Source organism: Ictalurus furcatus, chromosome 1, assembly GCF_023375685.1.
Source record: "Ictalurus furcatus strain D&B chromosome 1, Billie_1.0, whole genome shotgun sequence".
Classification (NCBI taxonomy): domain Eukaryota; kingdom Metazoa; phylum Chordata; class Actinopteri; order Siluriformes; family Ictaluridae; genus Ictalurus; species Ictalurus furcatus.
The window spans coordinates 25,697,755-25,722,264 of NC_071255.1; the positions used below are offsets into that span (position 1 = coordinate 25,697,755).

Here is a 24,510-nt window from a genome sequence, read left to right on the forward strand (position 1 = left end):
CTCAGTATAGGGGGCTTTATTTTTCGACATTCCACATTAACAATCTATAACAGACTGTTTACTTTAATCATCATATGAATGCCACTACACATGTTACGCACACTATTATAATTTCTTCACTCTTTCATTCATATTTAGTAACCGCTTTAGCCTGGTCATGGTTGTGGTGGATCCAGAGCCTTTAACGGGAACACCGGGCACAAGATGGAGACACCCTGAATGGGACCCCAGTCTACAGATCCCTATGCACACACACTCACATACTTATTCATACCTAAGGGCAGTTTTACTGTAGCCAATCCACCTACCGGCATGGCCCAATTGTTCCAAATGTGTGACGACACAGTGGTGCAGGCTACTTCACAGCTCCAGGGTCCCAGGGTTGATGTTGAGCTTAGGTTGTTAATGTGTATACATATGTGTGTGGTATCCTGCTGGTATCCCATCCATGGCGTATTCCCACCTTGCACCACAATCATGATCAGGATAAAGCAGTTACTGATGAACAAATGAGTGAATGAGTGAATGAATGAATGCTCCAAATGACATGGGAAGCGAGACCTGTGGTGACAAAAGGAGACTATTCCTACATTCATAATCACCTTCTAAAGACAACATAGTGAACATCTGGAAATGTGAACACTCAAAGTCAAACCAGAGTGGTAAGCAGTTTTAAATGTAGGTGGATTATTATACTGATTAGGGCTGCTGATTTTGGTTATCAGTATTATGATATAAAGATTAGCAGTAAATATGCTATTACAATGTGTGAAATAGTCTTATATATATAATCTAATTAAAATTGTAACTACATAGAAAATTTAATACAGTACCATATACTTCATTCTGTTACTAATGTTTCTTTCATGATGAACTGAAAAATTAATTCCAGTCAGTCACATTTCATTTTATAAAGCTACAGTGTCAGATGAACATCATTTGTCAGCAGCAACTATGAAAATGCCACCATCAGTAGAATATTGAAAACTTAAATGCTATCACTTGTGGTTTAACATGTGTAGGTTATTTGGGCGAAATATCCCGCTGTGCCACTATTTCATATAAAAACTGAGAAAAAGTGTGAGTGTAACTGCTGTTAGTATTATCAGTAATTTGTAAAAGTCACTGTACAATAGGAAGCTCCACACAGCAGGCTTCACAGTCCTTTTCACTGTCAAATCTGTTAGGGTTCCCATCACATCCTCCATACCAGAATTGAATGCATCGATTCTTCTCTTGATCATAGTACCATTTGAGTACATAATTTCTGCAGGGCCCACCATCTTTTTTCAGGAAGCACACATCTGTGTCTGGAGAGGGTGATGAGAGAGAGAGAGAGAGAGAGAGAGAGAGAGATGGATAGAAAGAGAGGTTAGCAAGAATGCTTTAACAATAGGTTGTAACATTAATACTGCAGTGTTTATAGATACAGATGACTTACTATTCATGACACATGTCTTGTAGCATTCAGTTTCCGTACTAAATCGGTTGCTGTTGCCATCACAACCACCATACAAGAAGCGTAAGCATGCACCAAGTTTTTTTTCATAGTACCACCTTTGGACATATTTCCCACACACTGTGCCCCTGTCCTTATGCAGTAAACACTGGGCTAGAAGCAAAACAGTACAGAAACATGCATGGTGCATGCAAGACACAGGAATCACATTACACATGCTTACATTTGCACTACTCACTAAGTGTCACGCAACTTTGCATTCTCTTTTGGTATAATGACATCAAAGTTAATCAAGTGTTAATCAAGTGTTAATCAAGTGTTGTTAATTGTTGGGATTTGTAAGCCTAGGTTTGTAGTATTCTTAGACATAACCTCAAACACTTGATGTGCACTTGTGTTACTGCTGTCATAATAGATGTTTTTGGTTTTTTTACATGCTCAATTCCACAGTGAAAGAGAATACGCTTTACCACTTGAATCTCCACGTCCCGAAGTCAGCAGGTCCCCATTTTTACACTTCATTTGTGGCCCTCTCTGTTCAGTGTACAATATGTATTCTTCCTTCTCCTCCAATTCTTCTGTCTCTGTATTCTCAGAATAAGTCAATATTGGGAGAGGAAATCTGATGGAAAAGAAGTAATTTTAATCAATTTGGCTTTCAGTACACATGTTTTTTATTTGAAAAGCAGACGTTAATAACTGTTGTTCCATATTATCTTGCATGACATAAGCATATACTGTAATATAAATGCTCCACCTGTCCAAAACACTAATTCCAAGCACCTAAATCAGAATTAATGATATAAATTAAATAAGCAAAATATAGAAAATATATATACAATCGAAAACATTCGAAAAACGTTTGTGTGTGCTTGACTTTTAAAAAACATGAATATGAGAAGTCATGGTAGAATTTTTTTGTAGAAAATAAAACATAAGCATGTGATGTTCGCGTGCAACAATGTTTTTAATTGACACTTATTCACTGTGTGTAACTCAGGGCCTTCATTGTGCCAGTATTGCCATGGCAACACTGTTTTTCATTTAACAATTGTTACTGGCAGTACTACTTTTCCCAGCAGGTAAAGGTGCAGTTTAGTCAGTGAATAATGTATGTTTGTTTGAGCATTATGCAAACTCCAATAAATCTTTCTATGCTATCAAACCATTTTAAACATTTGAATATACAACTTTTTTCTTTTTCTTTTTGAATAGGCATGCAAAAAAAAAAAAAACAATTTCATTTAACAGCACAGAATCATTTAAATATTTACTGTGGCACTGGGCTAAAACACTGCACTATGTTATGTAAGCAGTGAAATGGATACCCATGACATGCCATACCCCATGGGGATGTCCTATGCAGTTTGGTCTTAAAGTGAGCTATATCATCACAAAAAAAGGCATGTGAATGCAAAATGAGGATGTCTTGATGATACAGGAAAGTGAGATACCTGTGAATGGGTGGTCTCTTAGCAGCCTCAAAGACATCAGGGACATTGACTTGACCTTGCTGTTGCTGAGAATCCTCACACTGTTGTCTGAGCAATGGAGCAGGGTAGGTGTTCATTTCCCCTATATTCATAAAATAAGAACAAACCCAACTCAACCATACATTAATGCAATACTTTAGAGCACAAAACAAAAGAGGGTAAAAAAGCACTGTAAAAAAAGAAGAAAAAAAAACCCTAATTTCGCTTACGGCTCAGAATGTGTAGGAAAGTCCTTATGAAGCGCCGAGTGTACTCTTGTTCTCCTTGCTTTACATGGCCCAAGTGAACTATGTGCTGCTCTGTGGGAAAGCTGGCAAGCTCTTCCACCTGAGTGCTGTTAAAACGATCCCCGACTATAAGAGTGAAAAGCACCACACCCTGACACTTTGCTTTCATGGAGATAAAGTCCAGTTTTGCTCTATCAGAATATTCGGTCTCTCCTCCAACTATAAGCAGCACCATCTTGTTTTTTCGAGGCTTGGAAACAGTGAGAAGACCCTGCATGATTACGAATTCCATGGCATGACCCAGCCTGGAGTAGCCACCAGTCTGCTGTAGATTTTCGAAGATGCTCTGCTTCATCAGGTTGCGGTCTTGGAACTGCTGGAAAGTGAAGATCTGCTTGACTGGAGCCTGGGCCTCTCTGTATGATGAACTCTGCTGGTAAAGCGCCACCCGTGCCTGTCTGTCAGCTTTGCTGGGCTGACGACTCACTACAAGCTGGTCCAACACAGTGCCCAACACCTGCTTCACTCCCTCATACTGATCTGCCTGGATGCTGTGGGAACCATCCACCAGCAACGCCAGGTCCACATTTACCTGCTCTGGAATGATCAACTCACTGGGGCTGGGACAATCTCTAGCTGGATTGCAAGGATCTGAGAAAGCAGCAGATAAAATAAAACCCTGTTATTAATCCTCTCCATATGGTCTTTATGCCTGACTAAGCCTGCTTTTTTACTTTTTATTACATCACATGAAAATGTATTATTCAGATCAACATTAACTTATTTTACATATTACCAAAACAGATGATACATCGCTGAATCTTCTCCAGTGCTGCACTCTGGGACTCTGATCTCTCCAGAACATTAATAAAGCTTCCTGTCTCATCAGCCTTTATTACAACACAGAACAAAAGGAAAGTTGATAAAAGACTAAAAGGTGCATCACAGCAATCAACCTGATCATCATCAGGCTTCATCTGCTTCAGACATTACTTCAGACTGTTACCATTTTATATTACCTCAAAAGCACGCTGAACATTAGGAGTATCCCTAAAACCAATGACACCAAGGTTTATATCCAGAGCCTTGTATTCTAGAACAGCCGTGGTTATGGATGTCACATCCTGGGACTGTCCACCAGAGAGGAAGATCGCCACCTTCCTGATCAGAACACCCTGACGAATACGTTTGAAGACATTTCTGCCCACAAAGCGCATGGCTGCACCAATGTTGCGTCTGTTGGATGTACGTTCCAGAGGGATGTTCTTCACAGCTTCAATCAAGTCCTTCTTATGACGATGGTCAGAAAAACGGATGAGGTACTTGGTGTTAGAACTGTAAGAGACCACAGCCACTCGTGTCCCTGTGGGACAGTTGCTTTCAGTGATATCTATGCTGTCCAGCAGAGAAAGAAGAGTTGAGCGCATTCTATCAAATAATGCAGGAGTCACGTCATCAGACATGTCCAAACCAATCACCAGTTCAGTGGGGTAGACAGGGCAAGCTGCTTTATCTAGAGGTGCAGACATGCCAAAGAAGAGAGATGTGTTCATGTTTACTGATGACCTTTTAAACATTGAATCTTTATCATTCTAATTAATGGTGTGTTGCATAGCAAAAAAAAATAAGACACCTACCTTTACAGCAGACTGTGGGAGTAAAAAATGGTAAATTAAAGTTTACAAGTATGAGTTTCTAATTTAATGCAATTAAATAATAATTTTTAGGGATACAGTGAATCCAAATACACTATTATGCGTAAACTTTACCACAGTTGTCGCGTACGTAGTTGATCAATTGACAAGTCTAAAACAAAATACAAAGCAATAATTATAGATGTCAGAAAGAAATTGATCAATGACCCCTGAAAATCAAGGAAAAAAAAAAAGGACTTACAGACATTGCTCTGGTTCCAGCTGGTCCTTTAGAGCCCTTTTAGTAAAAATATATATAAAAAAATATATAAGGAATACTGATCAAATAAATAATAAATTTTCAAATATAATGAATAATGTTATTAAAGCTCGCAAACCCTGTGACCAGCTGGTCCGACATCACCAGGATTACCCGGTGCTCCCTGCCTGCCTGAATTTCCCTGTAATACATCAGGCTATCTTTGAGCAAACTGAGCAGTCAGAGAAAGGAACTATTATTAGTTATGGATCATTAATGACAACTATTCTTACCCCTCTTCCTCTCTGGCCCTTAGGACCATTATCTCCATTTCGCCCCATATCTCCATTTTCACCCTGAGCACAAACATGTAAGATTATTATAGTATCTGGGGCTTTGTGTACACACCAGTTATCTCTAGTAACTGCAGTGTAATTTAGTAATAATAAGTTTTGTTCAAAGTGCAGAAAAGTCTGGGCAGAGTGCTTCTGAGGCTGTAGTAAAACCAATCAATTCAAAATTTTGGAATTCTTGAAAGTGTGTTGCATAGCCTAGACATAAATTTTTTAAAATTAATAATTATTAAATTATATATATATATATATATATATATATATATATATATATATATATATATATATATATATATATATATATATATATATATATATATATATAGGTGCACCCACCTAAAACCAGGTGAAATAATTTTCAAAATTAAGATAAAATCTAAGAAGAGGACACCAAGATCTGAATCTTTGTAATGACTTAAACATTTAAGGTTAAGGTAAATGGTGACACAAGCTAGAAGAAAATCTGAATTTATACACTAGAAAATAAACAGCTAACACTTGATAGTTATTGATATCATTGATATTATAGCTATACTCTAAATGCCTCTTTTGATTATTAGCTGACAGTAGACTGATGTTTCTTGTCCTCTTTATCTGAATATGACACTGAAGATTGAAAAAGATTTTTGAATAATTTTACTGTTTTTTTGTTTGTTTGTTTTTTTTTTTTTACCAAAATGAGTAGGAGTAGTGGTAAAACATTGCAATACACAGTATCAATAACGGATATAAACTCCAGAATATATAATGTGGTTTACCTGAAGTCCAGAATATCCTGGAAAACCAGGATCTCCCTGTGAGTAGACAAAAATTGCAATTTAGTATTTTGTTTAAAAAGTCAAGCTGTACCACAAAGAAATCAATTACTACTAATAAAGAGCAATGTGACTATGGTGTAACCTTCTGTCCTTTAGGTCCTGATAACCCATATCCATCTGAACCGTCATTTCCCTGTTGTGGTGGTACAGCAAAGTAGGTTTAAGGAAAAGAAGTCAGAGAGAGAGAGAGAGAGAGAGAGAGAGAGAGAGAGAGAGAGACCAACATATCACCATTTGCTAAATTGTCACGCTTACCGGAAGGCCCCTGGGGCCTAGTGGCCCAGCTGCTCCTTTAATTCCAGGTTCCCCTGGTTGACCCTGCACAAGAACACAGACTTGTACATACAGTAGATAGACAAAAAAACTATATAGAAACTATATGTGATGTTGAATAATATATGGAAAGTTGTGTAAAAATACCTTTTGTCCCCTGGGTCCTACACTTCCTTTAGATCCTATGAGTCCTTGTTCACCAGGTGGACCCTAGTGGAAAGCGATCACCCTTATTAAAAACAAACAGCTTTAAAAACATCAGTTTATTGCAGTGGACTGAGACTTGATCTGGAAGCATACCTGTGGTCCTGGAAAACCAGGTATTCCTTTCTGTCCTGGAACACCAGAAGGGCCCATTGTCCCCTGGTCAAGAACAGAAAGAAAAATCCATCAAAGAAGTAATGCAAATTGTCATAGATGCTGGAAATGTTTATTTTGGAAATAAATGTCTGCTGAAGAAACTCACAGGTTTTGGATTTAAATGGCAGGTGTATTGATAAGTGTCACTAACCTTACAGACTTTCTCCATCTACACTGCAATGGATTTATACTCTGCCTCTAGTTTCTACTTTCCTTCCCCTCAGCAGTCATTAGCATGTTTTTGGAAAATGCCTTAACTATAAGCTAGTGATATAACAATCAGTCACTGGGCTTTCATCAGCAGGAGCAACCACTGTGTTCACCTGAATAAATGTAATATCTATCCTTGATAAACATTAGCTGAATTACATTAGTAGCCTTGCAGAACACTGGTCTAGTGAGGAACCTTCTCAGAAATTCAATTTAAATGTTATCTAAAGTAACAAAGTGTAGTGGGGTATGTGTCGTGCTTAGAACGTCACCCTTATTAACTACGTGGCCAATCTCTCCCTACTACAGTATATAAGTGGTTGTTTATGCCTCCCAGAATGCGTCATGGTCGAAAACCCGCCCCTTCCTTTCGTTGCTAAGGACTACAGAGGTATGTGTTTTTAGCTTTGTTGCTTACCTGTTGGATGCTAGCGCTGTCCATTTACCATGCAATTTACTTGTTTAGTGTGAAGTTGGGCTACCGAGACTGTGTGCAAGTGTGATGTGCTGCTCACTCCTAGTGTGGTGTGCCGTCAAGGCTCCCAACTGTGTAGCATGGTAGTTTAACGTAGCTCCGGTCGGAGCGCCAGCTGTTGCTGTCACAACTATTAAAGACGCTATCATGATTTTCGTATGTGCCATCGTGAGTACTATGTCATCGGATCACGGTAGGTAAATCACTTACTCCTATCACTCGAGCTAAATGATTTTGCATGCTTTCCAAATTGAGGTTGTAACACCTGTTTGTTCTTAGGGTTCTCAATTTTGCATAAGTTAAGGCGGGCTGAGTGAGATGTGGTCGTTTCGGTATAGCTCCTCCCCCTCACTCACAGAGCCACGTTGCTGCTTGTTTGGTTTTGCTTTGGGGCTGCTTGATTCTGCTTGATTTGGTCTTTGATTTGGTTTTATTTTGCTTTGTGTTGGTTATTGTCCCTGAGATCAGCTTTCTTTAATTCAACTGTGTTGTAACAGTCTTTATCAATTATACTGATACTGCTATGTGGTAGTAGGGTTTTTTTTTTTTTTTTGTGACAGTAAGTTTGTCTTTGTTTTATTCCTTTGTGTGTCTGCTTTGAGCATATTGTAATTGACTTTGTGTTTTTGTTTTCTCCTTGAAGGAGCTGAGTGCTTCCTGAGGCTGGGGGGGTTCTTTGCTGCACCGTAGGCTTTACTTAATTAAGGGTCGTTATTATTGCTGTTTTTATTTGCAGTGAATTTTGTGGGTATGACTAGTGGGGTGCTTTTCCCTTTTGTACAGCTGGTGCTGTCATACTAGCCTGCCCTTCATTCAGGAAGCCACAGTCCACCTATGATTATTGTTAATTTCTTCTTGTGACTGTTTGTTTTTATTTGACCAATGCCTGACTGTGTTGGTGGTGTTTTTTTTTTTTAAATAATTCTTGACCAGTCTTTTTAATTTAAAAATAATGTATATTTGTATGGAAACCCATGCCTCTTGCCTGTTCTAAGTGGAAAGTATTTGTGTCTTTATTTGGGTTATTTTCCCCGTTTTCTCGGGGTGGTGTAGTTGTTGTGAAAACGAGCCACATTGCTACAAAAGCAACCTCTGTCATGACAATGCTGGAATCAGCGTCTAAATACTTTCCAGAACTCAAACTCATAACTTGTTTGTAGGTCACGGAGAACTACAACACCCAGACCTTCTCACGTTCACACTCTCCTGATTACTGATTACACACACCTGGACTCTACTGGACCTTCACCACCACACAGTATATAAGGACTCTCGGTATTCACATTCGTTACCAAGTATACAAGCTGTGTCTCTTTATAGCAGCTGTTACCAAGTTGTTTTGATACATTGTTTGCTTCTCTGGTTTTGACCTATTTCTGCTGTTCACATTTTTGATCTTGCCTGCCCTTGTTTGTGCATCGTCTGACCCTTGCCTGTTGTTTGACCACGTTTTTGGATTATGCCCTTGTCCTGGTTGCTAAGATTAATAAAACCGTTGAGTATCTGCACTTGTGTCCTCAACTGAACTCTGACAATCTCATGAAGCTGAATCTGTCAAGTATTCTGAATTATGATCTTAAGCTGTAGCACAGTTTGAAAAAAGGACATATACTAACAAGGACATCAGAATTCAACACACAAGAAACCCACAGCAGCCTGTAATTTAAATAAATAAATAGATAGATAGATAGATAGATAGATAGATGATGCACCTGTGACCCTGGAGGTCCTGGAGCTCCAACTGATCCCAGTTCTCCCAGAGGTCCATTGATACCCTAACGAAAGGAAGAAAACAGCCCAATGAAAATGGAAATTCTTCATTTCAAATCTGGTGTTATATTTATCAGATGACTCATACTCTGTGGTTTGTCTCATTTTGTGATTAGTACTAAGCAAGACATACTGTTGGGCCTGCAGCGCCTCTTCTTCCCTTTTGACCCTGTGAAAGATGATGATGATGATGATGATAATAATAATAATAATAATAATAATAATAATAATAAAAAACAAACCTAAAGGTTAGTCATGTGAAACACATTACAACATGTATATTGTAAAGCCTTGAGGATACCTACAGGACTGCCAGTATCTCCAGGTATGCCTGGGCTTCCATCTAGCCCTGGTTCACCCTGTGATTGAAGCAGAGAGAGGGAGAGATTTATTTTGCAATGACTAGCATTGTGGTGCTCACTGCACTGAAGAAATCCACTGAATGGATCTAAATTTGATTTAAATGTATTATCTTAACAGTCATTGACACAACCATGTGTATATTACATATAGTGGCTTTAAACAGTGATAGTTCTTATTGGCCTTATAATTAGGGAACTGAAAGCCACAAAAAATAGTTATTAGAGGAAAACAGACATACCGGTAGGCCTGGGTTTCCAATCTCACCCTTAGGACCACGGATATTGCTGTGAATGCCTGACTCACCCTTTACAGAAGAGAAGAAGATGACAGGAAATTATTTGTATTAAAATATATACTGTCAAGCTTAAAGGTCATGCCTGGGTATGTTATTTGTCTGGAAAAACCCTTCATGGTCAAATATTTACATTTTTGACTTTATATAATTCTGAGAAGGTTTTCATGAACTGAAAAATGTTTGTTTTGCATCTTTTGAACTTGCTGTAGAGCTTAGATGCCTTCAAAATGATGTATGTATGTATATGTGTGTGTGTGTGTGTGTGTGTGTGTGTGTGTGTGTGTGTGTAATATATATGTGTGTGTGTATGTATGTATGTATGTATGTATGTATGGGGGGGGGGGGGAGAGAGAGAGAGAGAGAGACACTTGGCTTCAGTTAAAAGAGGATATGTTCTTTTTAATTTGTCCATGAAAAGGTACTGATAAATAACTGTGTAATAACATAACACTGTACAATGTATAGCATACATTGTATAAAAAAAAAACAACCAAAAAACAAACACAGTATAAATATAGCTAAATTAAAAATAAAACTTTTTAAAACCAGTAACTTTAAAAAATAATGGAAATAAAATAACTACATAAATAGCAATGGAACAGTTCAAACAGCCACCAATGATGGCAAACCATCCAAAGAACTCATCTTACTCCCACATCTCCATGCCCACATCCACCAAATATGCTGACCAAAAAGCTTCTTCAGATTTTGAGCTTAGGCCACTTGTGCGTCCAGCTCCTTTGTATAGCCTCATCATGCTAATGCAACAGTCCTCACCCATCTCAAATTGCAAAAGATCTGCCAAAGCTTCTCTGATATATGTTCTTGCTCTGATATCAGCCCCCATTCTGACCATGATATTGGCTCTTCACCTGACTCACACACTGGTCCTGGCCCACATCCTGGCCCTAGTCTTCTCTCATACACTGACCATGGCCCTATTCACAACTCAAACATGGAGCATGGTCCTAAGCCTGGTCCTAGCCTGGATGTACTTTGTACGCAGTATTGTTAATGCACACTGTACATCATTTATCAGTATGTATACCTTTTCACTGTCAAATAAAAAAAAAAAACAACATTTAATGTCCCCTTTTACAGTTTTTATTATTGCTTACACACTCAGATAAAAAATAACACACATTTAGTGAAACCTGACACTCAAGGAGCAAAACCCCAGCCCAGATCTGCACAACTATAAGCACATTCTCAGCCTCACACTTTTTGCAAAACACTACACAGTGTTTTGCAAAACACCAAAAACACTTCTCTACATTAGACACAGAAACCTAACATGATGTCACGTCATTGCCATTTCAAGGCACTGCTTGCCAATATACCACTCCTCTTAACCTCGGCCATCAGGTGTACAGACACTTAACTGTTAACAATCAGGTGTTCACACTACAAAAAGGCAACAGGTGAGTTTACCTGTCTTCAACAAAAATGGGTGATTCCTAATTTTTTTTTATTATTATTATTTTTTTTAATCATGCTTTTTTTTTGTCTCCACAAATGTTTTCAAAATCATGATTAAGCAATAGTAAAAAACTGTAACCTAAGCCCAGTATATATTAGAAGTAATGTCCAGTAATAATAATAATAATAATAATAACACAAAAATTACTACTATTACTACTATTACTGCTACTACTACTATTACTACTTCTACTACTACTACTATTAATAATTGCATGAATATTTACATCTCGTGCATTTCATAGGTAGAATAAGACTAGATTTAGATTTAGAAAATGTAATGTAAAGGAATACCAATGTATTTATATTTTAAAAAGGCATCACAATTATTACAACATGACAATGTTTTTCAGTTTATAATGTAATAAATTTCTCATTTATTTATGAGATTACATTATGAGCTCAAGATTGTGAACATTATATTACATTAATAATGTAATATTTATAAAATTATGTGCAGCCATTATATTATTATTTGTTATTACATTATGCGTTTCTACACGCTGTTTTTGACTATTTTTGGCCATCCTGAATAAATATAGTGGCATCCTAAATAAATATAGTAAACTGATAGGCTGTTAACTATAATGATGTTATTTAATGATATTTAAGTAGGACGTAGATTTGTGGTTTTTAGTTCACGTTCACGTTAATTTACCATGACAGAATTGTCAGTCATTTCTTCATCAGGGGAAAAATAATCTCTTTTACCATGTTTTTGTGTTCTGTTGTTTTAATGGAGCGTTCCTACACAAAATGTTTAAAACCTGGCAGGTCTGAAACTATAAACTTGTCCCATGTGTCCATGTGCACTTCCTTCACACCCCACTAGGGGAGAGAGTCCCACAGTTTGAATACCTTTTGATTTATAACCAAAATAAATCTGATCGATTTGTTTGATTGTCTGATTTGTTTGATTGTCTGATCGATTTGTTTATCTGATCGATAAACAACATTACTGATCAATTTTAAACAATTATAAGTTTACAGTAGGACATGATTATCAATTTGATTATTTTCATCATCCACATCAGTTTGTGTCTACTGTTTGACTGAGGGAGGCTCAGTGTTATTTCTTCAGTCGACTGATCTTTGTACACTCACATATCGGTAGGAAATGATCGATGATTAATTTCAGTCAGTTTTGTTCTGTAAGTCTACAGTTCTTGTACATGTCTTTTATTATGCCATTTAAACATTTTAAAACTCTGTAGGCTCACTGAACTATCATTTATCTGAACAGAATGTGTAAGTTTTAATGACGATATGAAAGTAGGAGCATTATGGACATTTTGACAGCCGTAATCTGAGCACAAACTATAGTAGATTAATTCCATTTCACTATGGCATATAGGTCTCCAGAAACCTGATTAAACTGATCAACTCAGTCTCTTGGCAGGCTGATTGTTTTTACAGCTGTGTTTGTTAAACTGGCTCTATGCGTGGTCTTTGCAGGAAGGTTAGAAATGAACCAAAATTAAAAAAATTCTTCATTGTTTTGGTAAAATACATCTATGTGTTTTCTTAAAGTAGATACTTCAAAGTAAATTATTAACAGAAAACTTTGTTCCGCACCTTTTTAAATTTTGTATTAATTTATTTATTTGGGCTGGTTTATAGAATGTACCCAAAGCTAAATTCCCACTGCTTAAAAAACAAAACAAACCAATTTTTAAAAATGGTTTTAATGGTTATAATGGGAATTGTATAGGTTTAATGGAATCTGTAATAGTCCCTGTGGGTCTCTACTGGTAATTTGTTGGTGGCATGTTAGTGGATACCATTAAGAACCAATAATGGTAATGGTTAGCTGATGGATTGTAATGGTATTTGTAGTGGACACCAATAGAATTTCTGTGATGGTTTCTATTGTTTTTGACACACACACACACACACACACACGTTTTAACATGGCACAGCCATTAGTGTTAGATGAAACTAGTATTTCTATTAATGCACAAATCTAAAATTGATAGCGGACACCTAAACTGAAAACTATTTTGGTAAAAGACCCTGACACATCAAGGGTCAATACTGAATAATACTTGAAATATTTTATGATCAGTGCTCCAGAAATATCAAATAACCCTTTACATAGGGTTACACAGTTCACCACACAGGTTTTCTATGGGGTTCAAGTCAGGGGACTGGGATGGCCATGACAGGACCTTGATTTTGTGGTCAGTAAACCATTTTTGTGTTGATTTTGATGGATGTGTTTTGGATCATTGCCCTGCTGGAAGATCCAACCATGCCCCATTTTAAGCTTTCTGGCAGAGGCAGTCAGGTTTTCATTTAACATCTGCGGATATTTGATAGAGTCCATGATGCCATGTATCCTAACAAAATGTCCAGATCCTCTTGCAGAAAAACAGCCCCAAAACATTAAAGATCCACCACCATAATTAACCATGGGCATGAGGTACTTTTCCATATGGCTACCTCTCTGTGTGTGCCAAAACCACCTCTGGTGTTTATTGCCAAAAAGATCTATTTTGGTTTCATCTGACCATAGAACCCAATCCCATTTGAAGTTCCAGTAGTGACTGGCAAACTGAAGACGCTTGAGTTTGTTTTTGGATGAGGTTTTCTTGAAACCCTTCCAAACAACTTGTGGTGATGTAGGTGACTTCGGATTGTAGTTTTGGAGACTTTCTGACCCCAAGGCGCAACTAACTTCTGCAATTCTCCAGCTGTGGTCCTTTGAGATTTTTTGGCCACTCGAACCATCCTCTTCACAGTACATTGAGACAATATAGACACACATCCAATTCCAGGTTGATTCATACAATTTCCAGTTGACTGAAACTTATTAATTATTGCCCCAATGGTGGAAATGGGCATTTTCAATGCTTGTGCTATTTTCTTATAGCCACTTCCCATTTTGTGAAGCTCAACAGCCTTTTGCCGCACATCATAACTATATTCCTTACTGTAACCCATTGCTATGAATGACTAAGGGAATTTGGCCTATGTGTTACCTCATATTTATACCCCAGAAAGTCATGGTTGAACAATTTCCAGTTCCTAGTCACCCAGGTCTACTAAAAAATATTAAATATCAATGGGAATATACTTCAAATATATATTCATAGGGGTGCCAATAATTGTGGCACATATATATATATTTAAACCTGTGTTTTGTTTGCAATTGTTTGATATCCATGAAAGCAGAGTATTTTTGTATTTTGTGATGTTTGTTTTTTTAACAAAATATCAGAAGGTTAAACAATAAAGATAATTTCTCACAGCCTTCTTTGCTCATATTTACTGAATATTGTTTGCTGATATTAGTGTAGGGCACTGTAGGATTAAGATATATAAGAAAACATGACACACAGTATAAGGAAATGTTTATATGCTTCTAGTTCACTTGTAAATCAAACTATATTAAAGTTAGAAAATTTACTGATAGACTGCACTAATAGTGATAAATATAAATAACTATAGATTTATAGACAGTGTTATATATTTGTAAAGAAAGGAGCACTTCATTTTTCACTAGTGCAGAATTACTAGGGTCTCTCTGAATTTAGTGGCTTACACTGTGACTTAGAGGACATCTTAATCCCTTCTTTGCAGTGTGCTTTTGTAAGATAAGAAATTCCTTTTCTTATTTTGTAAAATAAGAAATAATGATAATAATAATAATAATGATGATGATGATGATGATGATGATGATGATGATAAAAACTCACCGGATCACCTCTCAGTCCTTTTTGTCCTCGAATACCTGGAATTCCTCGGACACCCTTCTTGCCCTTTAGCAGAATATATATCTTTAGTAGACTAAACTTTAGACTTCCAAGCAGATTAAATAAACTATTCTCAAGTATTTTACCTAAAATTTAACATATTAAAGAGAGCAGAGCAGTGGATAAGAACTGTATATAATATATTAGATACGTTAGAATTCTAATATCCCACAGTGAAAAATATTGAGCAAAATCATTACTGGGCTGCCTAGATCTCCTGGCTCTCCTGGGTATCCTGCTAATCCAGTAACACCCTAAAGAAAGAAGAGACAGAATATCTGTATCCCACAAATATTGTAAAGATATGTCATGCAAAATAATATACTATCCAATTGTCTAATAAGAAATGTTGTGTTACATTACATGTTCTCCATTTACTCCATCCAAACCATGTTCTCCATCTTCACCCTATCAAATATACCAGAAAATATGTGATAATATTCTGCTTCCTTGCTATGCAAGTACAACAAACTACTGTACGTAATGAAATCCAAACAGAATACAAATAAAGATGTGTATTCATTTACATATGTATTACTTTGTCTGATTTCATCCAGTAAATCTCATTAAGCCTACATCAATATAACTTTGGAAAATATGCCATAATATCAGCATGAATTTCTCATTCCAAGATACCAAGATCTCTTATTCCTGGTGAGCAGTGTTCAAAATCAGTGATGTGATACATCAGTGAGAAACTATCCCCCCATCATTATTATTCTTGTGATAGTGGACTTGCTGTCTACATTTGAGGTTTCAAGTTAAAAACTGTCAGAAAGTAAAGAAACCCCCATTTCATTTTTCTCTTCAAAACCCTTCATGTTACATTTTAGATGGTCAAAATTACTTTTTAAAATATAGAAATTTGTATTTACATTGCACAGTAGCACAGTTAGATCCATGAGATCTGACATGAAACATTTTAATGGTTTGGTGTGTAAACATAAATATGTCTGATGATTATGACATAAGTGGCATATTTCAGTACTTACTGTATCTCCCCTGTAGCCTCTATTACCCTGTGGAGAATTTTAAGGCAAGAATTTTGTAGGTAAAAAGAAGATATGAGCTTGTTTTAATTGTAATATGTAGTATGTACTGAGATTAACCACTGCTACCTTTAGACCTCTTTTCCCTTGGCAGCCTGGATGTCCTTGGGTTCCATTCAGACCTGGTGGCCCCCTCTCTCCCTGCAATACCACAATGAATTCAGTGTGGAAAATAAATAAATAGGATGCCTGCTTTGGGACACATTTTAAGTCATATGAACAGTGGCTCAAGCTAAAGAACTGCTGTGAGTTTGAAATTTTCCGAAGATACATGTTAAACGATGGATCAATAATAGAGTCGTACAATTCCTCCTTCTTCTCCTGGAAATCCATAATGTCCATTCCTTCCAGGAAAGCCCTGTTAAGAAATAATAGACATGCAATTTAATGAAAGGTCATAATGCTTTGAAATGGTTACAATGCTTTGTACAGATTGTATCAAACAGTACAGGATATATATGATATAATGTAATACCTTTGTCCCTGGAGGTCCTCGAGGTCCTCGCATCCCTTCATGACCAGAACATTTACACATCACATTACAGCACTCTCGTGAGGCAACAGCATCCTAGACAGTTACCAAAAGAAGAGAAATGGGCATATATACCCCCTTTACACACAAAGTAATTCTTTACATTATCTATTTTTTTTGCTTACTGCAAATCTGCTTAAATCTAACATTCAGTACATTGAATTTTATATCCTCCCAGCAAAGCAGTGGACTGTGTACTCACAGGAAGTTGTCCATTTATTGATGCGGTTTCATGACAGGTATGGGTTACCTCAGAGTTGAATCGAGTTACTTTGTAGTATAATTGTTATAATAAGACATTAAGATATATTATTTACCATGTGTTGTGGTGGAGTTATAAAATCCTTTTATTTGTATGTATGCTTTCTTGGCAAGAATTTTAAGAATACATAAAATAAACCAAAATAAGCCTTTAATACATGAGAGCACTGCTTGATTCAATAGGTTTTGCTTTTGATATTAAGCTGATATTGTCAATATGAAAGCTAATGTTGATTCTGATTTGCACCTCAGCATTTAATATTGGATAGATATATTCACTCACAATCTGCTTCTGCAGAGCACTGGCCACATTTTGCATGCCAATCATAAGAGGCTCATTGGAGCCAAATCCTCGTCCAAATTCCAGCTTCTGTAGGTCTTTGGTGCTTTTGACTCCTTCCAGTGCTACTGTCATCAGTGCATGGACGCCTGTCATACAAATACAATAAGTAAAAAACACTAGGGACAGTGAGTACCACACTCAAAAGATCTAAATAATGTCCCCTTACCACTTTTCATGAGATTCTCTGAGGCAACCATGAGGCCATCAAAAGACACATCCAGGCCATCAGTGAAAATGATCACTACCTGAGCACATCAGCCAGTGAAGTTTAAGCATTTGGGTTTTTAAATCAGTTTAAGGACGTAGCTCAAAATTAAAATATCAGTAATGCTACTATTTTTACACTTTGAAAGAACACGATTGGTCTGTAAGGTTTTCCAAATATCTCTCAACATGAAAGACTACAGAGTACTCAGTTTACATAATTAAACTAATGCTGCTCACCTTTATACCTGCTCCAGAGGCAGCAAACTTATCCTGAAAAGAGCGCAGGAGCTGGGTGTTAAAGGCCAGATCTTGAGTCTTATTATATCCCATCACTTTCTTCACTGTCCCTTCATTGTATTGCTCAAAGCTAATGTCATGCAGTATCTTGCCATCGCTAGCAACCAAACGGAATCCAATGTTGGTTTGCAGAACAGGCTGCTGGGGTAGGCAGCATAAGTTGTGCAGAGTGGAGATGTATCTGATAATCTCAGGCAAGTAGGCCTGCAGCTTATATTGGCTACTAAATAGTGACTGTGAGGTACCACGGGAGATATCAAATCCAATACCAATATCTACAGTGCAACCTGTAAGAAGAAGCAAATACTGTGTTAATTGAAGGCTGTATATGTTTGATGTCAAAAGCTTATATGAAGCTTCATCACGTAATCAACAAATATAAGTCTTAATGATATTCAAATGCCACCACCTTTATATTCAGTTATATTAACAATGTTTGCCTTCTGTACTCACCCTCTTTTTGCTTTTGTGGTTGATTACAAATGCTATTGATCACCTCCTGTGTTGTTCTATTTAATTTGAGGTGGTCAAAATTGTCCACAAAAAACACCCTGTCAGGTGACCCAGCAATGTAGTTGAGTTGTGGGACTGAGATTTCACCTATTCCAATCACAAACATCTCAATCCCCCTGCCTCTCAATTTATCAGCTGCATCATTGACGTCATCATTTGATTCTCCATCAGTGATCAACAACAGGTTCTGTGAAATTCCATCTTGAATGCGGCTCCCTTTACTGGTGTGGAAGAACTCTTGAACTTGATTCAAAGCAGCTCCAATGTTTGTTCCATCTTTCATTTGCATGATGGTCTGAATGGCCCTCTTCACATCCCCTTCATCATCATATGCATTTAAGTAAAATTCCTTTCTGTAGTTTGAACTAAACTGAGCAACACCAACTCTAAAGAGGTCTTGTTTGATGCGAAGATTGTCAATGAGGCTAAGCATAAAATTGATCATGGTCTTCCAAGCCACCTGTTTAATACTTTCAGACCCGTCAATCAAAATGACCAAATCAGCTGCCTCTTTCTGACACTCTGAAAAACAGTAAAGTCAGACTTAAATCAGATGTTATTTAATGTGTTACTGGAATGTGGTACTCTATATGACAAATCATGCATATGGTACTCTGTATTATATATATTCTGGTTGTTTTCAAACATTTGAAATTATTCAGACTTGAGTAGCAGCATCTAGCAACAGCTGCTGCTTAAATATGTGTGTTATTTTGTTTCAGTTAACCTTACACAGTTAAAATAGAACTTAAAACTTAAAGTCTTATTTTTCAGTGCTGATATGGTAATATTATGCAATTACCTGGTTTTGTGTTGTTGCAGATCACACTGGAAATGTTTTGTTGCAGGGCCTTCAATGCTTCAAAGTCATCAACCAGGAAAACCTTGTTTTTGTCTTTGGTTATGGTTTCTAACTCGCTTGTTTTTGCATTGGCCACTCCAATGCCATAAACATTAACTCCATATTTTTGAAGCTCATTAGCAGCTTTGGGTAAATCATATGAGTCTGTGGCCTCACCGTCCGTGATGACAAACAGCATCTGTGGGACACCTTTTGCACCTCTCCCACCATTGGCTCCACTAAAGTAGTCCAGTGAGTAAAGTAGTGCCTTGGCTGTGTATGTGTTCCCACCAAGATGCTTTAAATTACTTATAGCATCCCGCACTTCTCGTTTACTATAGTACTGATTAAGGGGAAATTTGGTCTGAGGGGTGTCTGAGTAAAGAATAGTACCAAAACGGACACTGTCTTTTCCAACCTGTGTAGTGTTCACCACTGAGTTCATGAAAAACTTCATACTGTTAAAGCCATCATGGGTAATGCTGCTGGAATCATCCACTAAGAAGACAACATCTGCTACCTGTGATTTCTGGCAATCTAAAAAAAAAAAGAACCATGCAAAATCAGGACAATTTATAAGTAGAACATTTAAATAAATCTGTCATATAAAAGGAAAACTGACTATCATTTCTCTTACCATACTATAACATGTGGTTATTATACTGTATCAAGATATTTATTATATTCAGTATACCTATATATGAACAAAAAAGAAAGATAAAATATATCATTGTTTACAAGGAATATAAATGTCAGAGCTCTACTCTTGTCTGTAGAACAATAAACAGAACCAAATATCACATGCTCCCAGTTCTAAAAATTGTGCTGTTTTGCCGTGTCTGTGACTAACAGGCCATTGTCAACCTTTTATTTCTACTGTTTCCTTTTAAGGCTGTATGATGACTAAACAAACACTGCTTTTATTTTACCATGGCCTATACACAGATCAGCCATAGCATTTAAACTACTGAAAGGTTAAGTGAATAACATTGATTATCTCATTACAATGGCACCAGCCAATGGGTGGGATATATTAGGCAGCAAGTCAGCTCTTGAAGTTGATGTGTTGGAAGCAAGAAAAATGGGCACGCCTAAGGATCTGATCGACTTTTATCAACTTGAAGGGAGAAAATTGTGATGACTAGATGACTTTGTCAGAGCATCTACAAAATGGCAGGTCATGTGGGGTATTTCCAGTATGCAGTGGTTAGTACCTGCAAAAAGTGGTCCAAAGAAAGACAACTGGTGAACTAACAACAGAGTTATTGGCGCCCAAGGCTCACTGATGTGCATGGAGAGCGAAGGCTAGCCTGTCTGGTCTAATTCCACAGAAGAGCTAATGTAGCACAAATTGCTGTAAAAGTTAATGCTGGCTATGATAGAAAGGTGTCAGAACACACAGTGCATTTCAGCTTGCTGCATATGGAGCTGCGTAGCCACAGGTCAGTCAGAGTGCGCATGCTGACCCCTGTCCACTGCCGAAAGAGCCTACAATGGGACGTGAGCATCAGAACTGGACCATGGAGCAATGGAAGAAGGTGGCCTGGTCTGATGAATCACAATTTTTTTATATCATGTGGACAGCCGTGTGCATGTACGCAGCTTACCTGGGAAGCTGGCAGAGAAAGTGTGATGCTCTGGGCAATGTTCTGCTGGGAACCTTGGGCTCTGGCATTCATGTTGATGTTACTTTGACACATACCACCTACCTAAACACTGTTGCAGACCAAGTACACACCTTCATGGCAACAGTATTCCCTAATGGCAGTGGCGTCTTTCAGCAGGATAATGCACCCTGCCACACTGCAAAAATTGTTCAGCAATGGTTTGAGGAACAAAGAGTTCAGATACCAAAGAACACCTTTAGAGGTCTTGTGGAGTCTGTGCTTTGATGGGCCAGAGCTGTTCTGGTGGGACCTACACAACATTAGGCAACGGGGACCAACTCAATATTAGGCAGGTGGTTTTAACGTTATAGCTGATCAGTGTATGTTCTCCCTATATGCAACTAAAATATATCCACACTCTCAGAAAAATGTTCCATCTAGAACCCTATTTCAGTTTGTTCCTATTCCCGTAGGTTCTATGCAGTATCACTTTTAGAAAGCTAGACTTGTTAAGTGTCATATATCAAGGAGGTAACAGTGGACTTCAGTTACCATCAGCCACTGCACTGCACTACATGTCACATGACCACCTGCACCTGATTCACGTTTATGTTAATAAGCACACTTATATATAGCCATTGTCTGCACTGTTTCTCTGTCTTTCGTTTGTCTTAGACTTCCGTGTTCCATGTTACCATGTTTCTTGATCTTGTTAGTTTCTGTTTAGTTTTGCCACAGTATTATGCCAAGTTGTCTTAGTGTCTTCGTTCTGTTGTTCGTTTAATAAACTATTTTGAAATTCTGCGATTGCTTCCGAACTCCAACCTTGAAACGTGACATTAAGAATCTAAAGAGCTACTGAGAAACCCTTCTTCCTAAAAAGTAAAATTCAATTTGGTTTGTTAATTAGTTAGTTACACAAATTAAATAAAAGTTGTGAAAGAATGTTCATTGTGTGTCACAAGTGTGTACCAAAATTGCTGTTTACTTTCACTTTTACTGAAATTATATAAAAAATTAAAAAATTATATTTGTATGGCTCACCATCAACAGAAGTGCAGATCTTAAGTAAGATATCTTTATGTAGAAAGTCCAGTGAATCAAAATCTCTTTCCAGATAAACATTGTCCTGAGTTCCGCTGATCTCTCGCAGTTGTGTGCTGTTAGCATTAAGTACTCCTATGGAGTATATTGTAATGCCCTTGTTTCTGAGGGCTTGTGCAGGCTCAGCAACGGCATCCTGAGATTCACCATCCGTGATCACAATAAGGATCTGTGGAGTGCCGGGACGACCCCCTTCTGGTGGATCAAAGTACTCTGACAAAGTACTCAGTGCAGCCCCAGTCATAGTGCCACCGCCCAGCTGCTGCATTTTATTTATCTCCTGCTGTATCTGGAGCTTGTCAGAAAATTCTTTTAGGGGAAATTCAGCATTTGAGTCTGAGCTGAACTGCACTACTCCGACCCGTACACTATCCTTGCCAATTACAGACTTAGAAATTATGGTATTCATGAATTTCTTCATCTTTGAGAAGTCCTCAGGGTCAATGCTCCCTGAACCATCAACCAAAAAGATGACATCTGCCAACATGTCCTTGCAGGCTATGAAATAGAGAAATACTTGATAGTCAATATAATCCAGAAAGGCAATTTTTTAAATTTAACATTCTAAATAAAACAATATATACTGTATATTTATGCATTTATTGAAAGGCTGAAATGTTTTTGAAAAAATTATGATTAAATGCACATTTGACACCCTTACCCTCATCTGAACAAATATCAGTAACGATTTCATTCTTGAGGGGTTTCAGTGCATCAAAGTTGGTGACAAAGTACATCCTCTTTGGGTCAGCTGCTATCTCAAGGAGCTCCTGCTCATTTGCGTCTTTCACTCCAATGGCATAGATGGTCACCCCCTGTGCTCTCAGCTGTGCTGCTGGCTCTTTCACTTCATCCTGGGACTTTCCATCAGTAATGACAATGAGAATCTCTTGAACCTTAGTGCCACGAGTCTTTTCAGCCTCCTTAAAGAGTGGGCTCATGAAAGTCAAAGCCTGTCCTGTCTGTGTGCCTCCACCTATCTGCAGAATGCTGTCCACAGCTCTTTCGAGAGAGGCTCTGTCATTATACTCATTCAGTCTAAACTCTAGTGTTGGGTTACTTGCAAATTTCACCACACCCACACGGACCTGTTTTGGTCCAATAATAAACATGAGCAGAAACTCAAGAACGAACTTTTTCATGTCCTGAAAGTCTGATGGATAAATACTCCCAGAATGGTCAATTAGGAAATAGATGTCTGCTTCTTCTGTCTGGATACATCCTAAAATTGCAATTCAAAATGAATCCCAGCAGCTAAGCTTAACTCTTGTGATAATACTGCAATCCATTGTACTTGTAACACAACCTGACCTCTGACATGCAGAAGTGATTGATTCCAGATTTCACCTTACATCATTTTCTATTTCATAAAACATGAATTTATATATAGCTTTTGAGTTGTGAAAATGTGTTTTAACATCTTTCTAAGATTTGTGCCATAATTCCATTGTTTTCAGCCCAATTTTACTAATGTGACCATTGTGACAGAAACTAGCCATGAGTTCCTCAACCTTGCTCTGGGCATCCATATTTTTCTGAGCTGAAGCACTGAAATTTGTTTGGATTAGAACCAAGGAAAATTGACTTGGCACTTTCTGAGTTCTGAGTACAGTGGATTGCAAATTAGCTAAACTGTTATGATTTATCAGAGTGAAGGTACAACGTCTTACCTTGCTTTAAAGTGTATCTAACAGACTTGTCAACCGTTGAACGGACAACATTGTTACACAGAGTCTTCCTCAGTATTTTTTCCATTGTATTAAGCTTAGCAAAGCTCTCCACACTGAACACAAACCTACTGGAAGGATAAGATGCAATTTCTTTCAGCTGTTCCACATTATCTTTCGTAACTCCCAAGGCATAGACCTGGACTCCACTGCGCCTTAGCTGCATAGCCTGATATGTGACATTATCCAATGAGTCCCCCTCTGTTATGACCACAGCAATCTGCTGCACTCCTAAGGCATGTCGGCTGCCTGTCTCCTTGGTGAAGAGTTTCTCTCTTGCAAACTTAAGGGCCTTGCTAGTACTAGATTTTCCACCCCTAAAGGGCAAAAGTTTAATGTACTGCAGGATCTCTTCTTTGTCATCAAAAGTGTTTAGATAGAATTCATCTGTGGGTGTGTCACTGTACAGCACCATTCCCACCCGCACGCTGTCTGAGCCATCAATCTGCAATCCATTAATCATGCGGTGGAGAAAGTCACGGACCAGCCTGAAGTTTGAAACAGTGATGCTGTCCGACACATCCACAATAAACACTATATCAGCCAATGGAGCTGACTTGCAGTCTGTGATGCAAAAAGAGCAACACACACACACACACACACACACACACACACATATTTGTATTTTATATATATATATATATATATATATATATATATATATATATATATATATATATATATATATATATGTGTTACCAAACAGAGGTAGAAACTTCCTACTTCCTGTTCTTTCCAAACACAGGGACACAGCAAAATCCTTAGTGTGGAATTGACACTTGCTGCATTTATTTATGTTTATACAA

At 37.6% G+C, this 24,510-nt stretch overlaps 1 protein-coding gene across 1 annotated transcript in view; it reads right to left on the reverse strand.

Moving 5' to 3' along the window:
* LOC128613528 (collagen alpha-6(VI) chain) overlaps window positions 1–24,510 on the reverse strand; it is a 37,978-nt gene continuing 13,468 nt past the window's right edge. The window contains exons 6-41 of the mRNA XM_053634389.1: window positions 23,648–24,268; window positions 22,639–23,199; window positions 21,918–22,475; window positions 19,228–19,803; window positions 18,366–18,947; window positions 17,853–18,199; window positions 17,575–17,653; window positions 17,349–17,494; window positions 16,748–16,840; window positions 16,577–16,630; window positions 16,342–16,413; window positions 16,216–16,242; window positions 15,587–15,631; window positions 15,424–15,477; window positions 15,167–15,229; window positions 9,933–9,998; window positions 9,637–9,690; window positions 9,465–9,500; window positions 9,274–9,336; window positions 6,817–6,879; window positions 6,664–6,726; window positions 6,499–6,561; window positions 6,326–6,376; window positions 6,184–6,219; window positions 5,366–5,428; window positions 5,212–5,274; window positions 5,076–5,111; window positions 4,949–4,985; window positions 4,817–4,828; window positions 4,199–4,692; window positions 3,976–4,069; window positions 3,162–3,830; window positions 2,914–3,034; window positions 1,930–2,081; window positions 1,442–1,612; window positions 1–1,310 (exon numbers count right to left, since the gene is read on the reverse strand). Coding sequence (XP_053490364.1) covers window positions 1,123–1,310; window positions 1,442–1,612; window positions 1,930–2,081; window positions 2,914–3,034; window positions 3,162–3,830; window positions 3,976–4,069; window positions 4,199–4,692; window positions 4,817–4,828; window positions 4,949–4,985; window positions 5,076–5,111; window positions 5,212–5,274; window positions 5,366–5,428; window positions 6,184–6,219; window positions 6,326–6,376; window positions 6,499–6,561; window positions 6,664–6,726; window positions 6,817–6,879; window positions 9,274–9,336; window positions 9,465–9,500; window positions 9,637–9,690; window positions 9,933–9,998; window positions 15,167–15,229; window positions 15,424–15,477; window positions 15,587–15,631; window positions 16,216–16,242; window positions 16,342–16,413; window positions 16,577–16,630; window positions 16,748–16,840; window positions 17,349–17,494; window positions 17,575–17,653; window positions 17,853–18,199; window positions 18,366–18,947; window positions 19,228–19,803; window positions 21,918–22,475; window positions 22,639–23,199; window positions 23,648–24,268 — 6,473 coding nt within the window. The 3' untranslated portion in view covers window positions 1–1,122. The remainder of the gene's footprint in view (window positions 1,311–1,441; window positions 1,613–1,929; window positions 2,082–2,913; window positions 3,035–3,161; window positions 3,831–3,975; window positions 4,070–4,198; window positions 4,693–4,816; window positions 4,829–4,948; window positions 4,986–5,075; window positions 5,112–5,211; window positions 5,275–5,365; window positions 5,429–6,183; window positions 6,220–6,325; window positions 6,377–6,498; window positions 6,562–6,663; window positions 6,727–6,816; window positions 6,880–9,273; window positions 9,337–9,464; window positions 9,501–9,636; window positions 9,691–9,932; window positions 9,999–15,166; window positions 15,230–15,423; window positions 15,478–15,586; window positions 15,632–16,215; window positions 16,243–16,341; window positions 16,414–16,576; window positions 16,631–16,747; window positions 16,841–17,348; window positions 17,495–17,574; window positions 17,654–17,852; window positions 18,200–18,365; window positions 18,948–19,227; window positions 19,804–21,917; window positions 22,476–22,638; window positions 23,200–23,647; window positions 24,269–24,510) is intronic.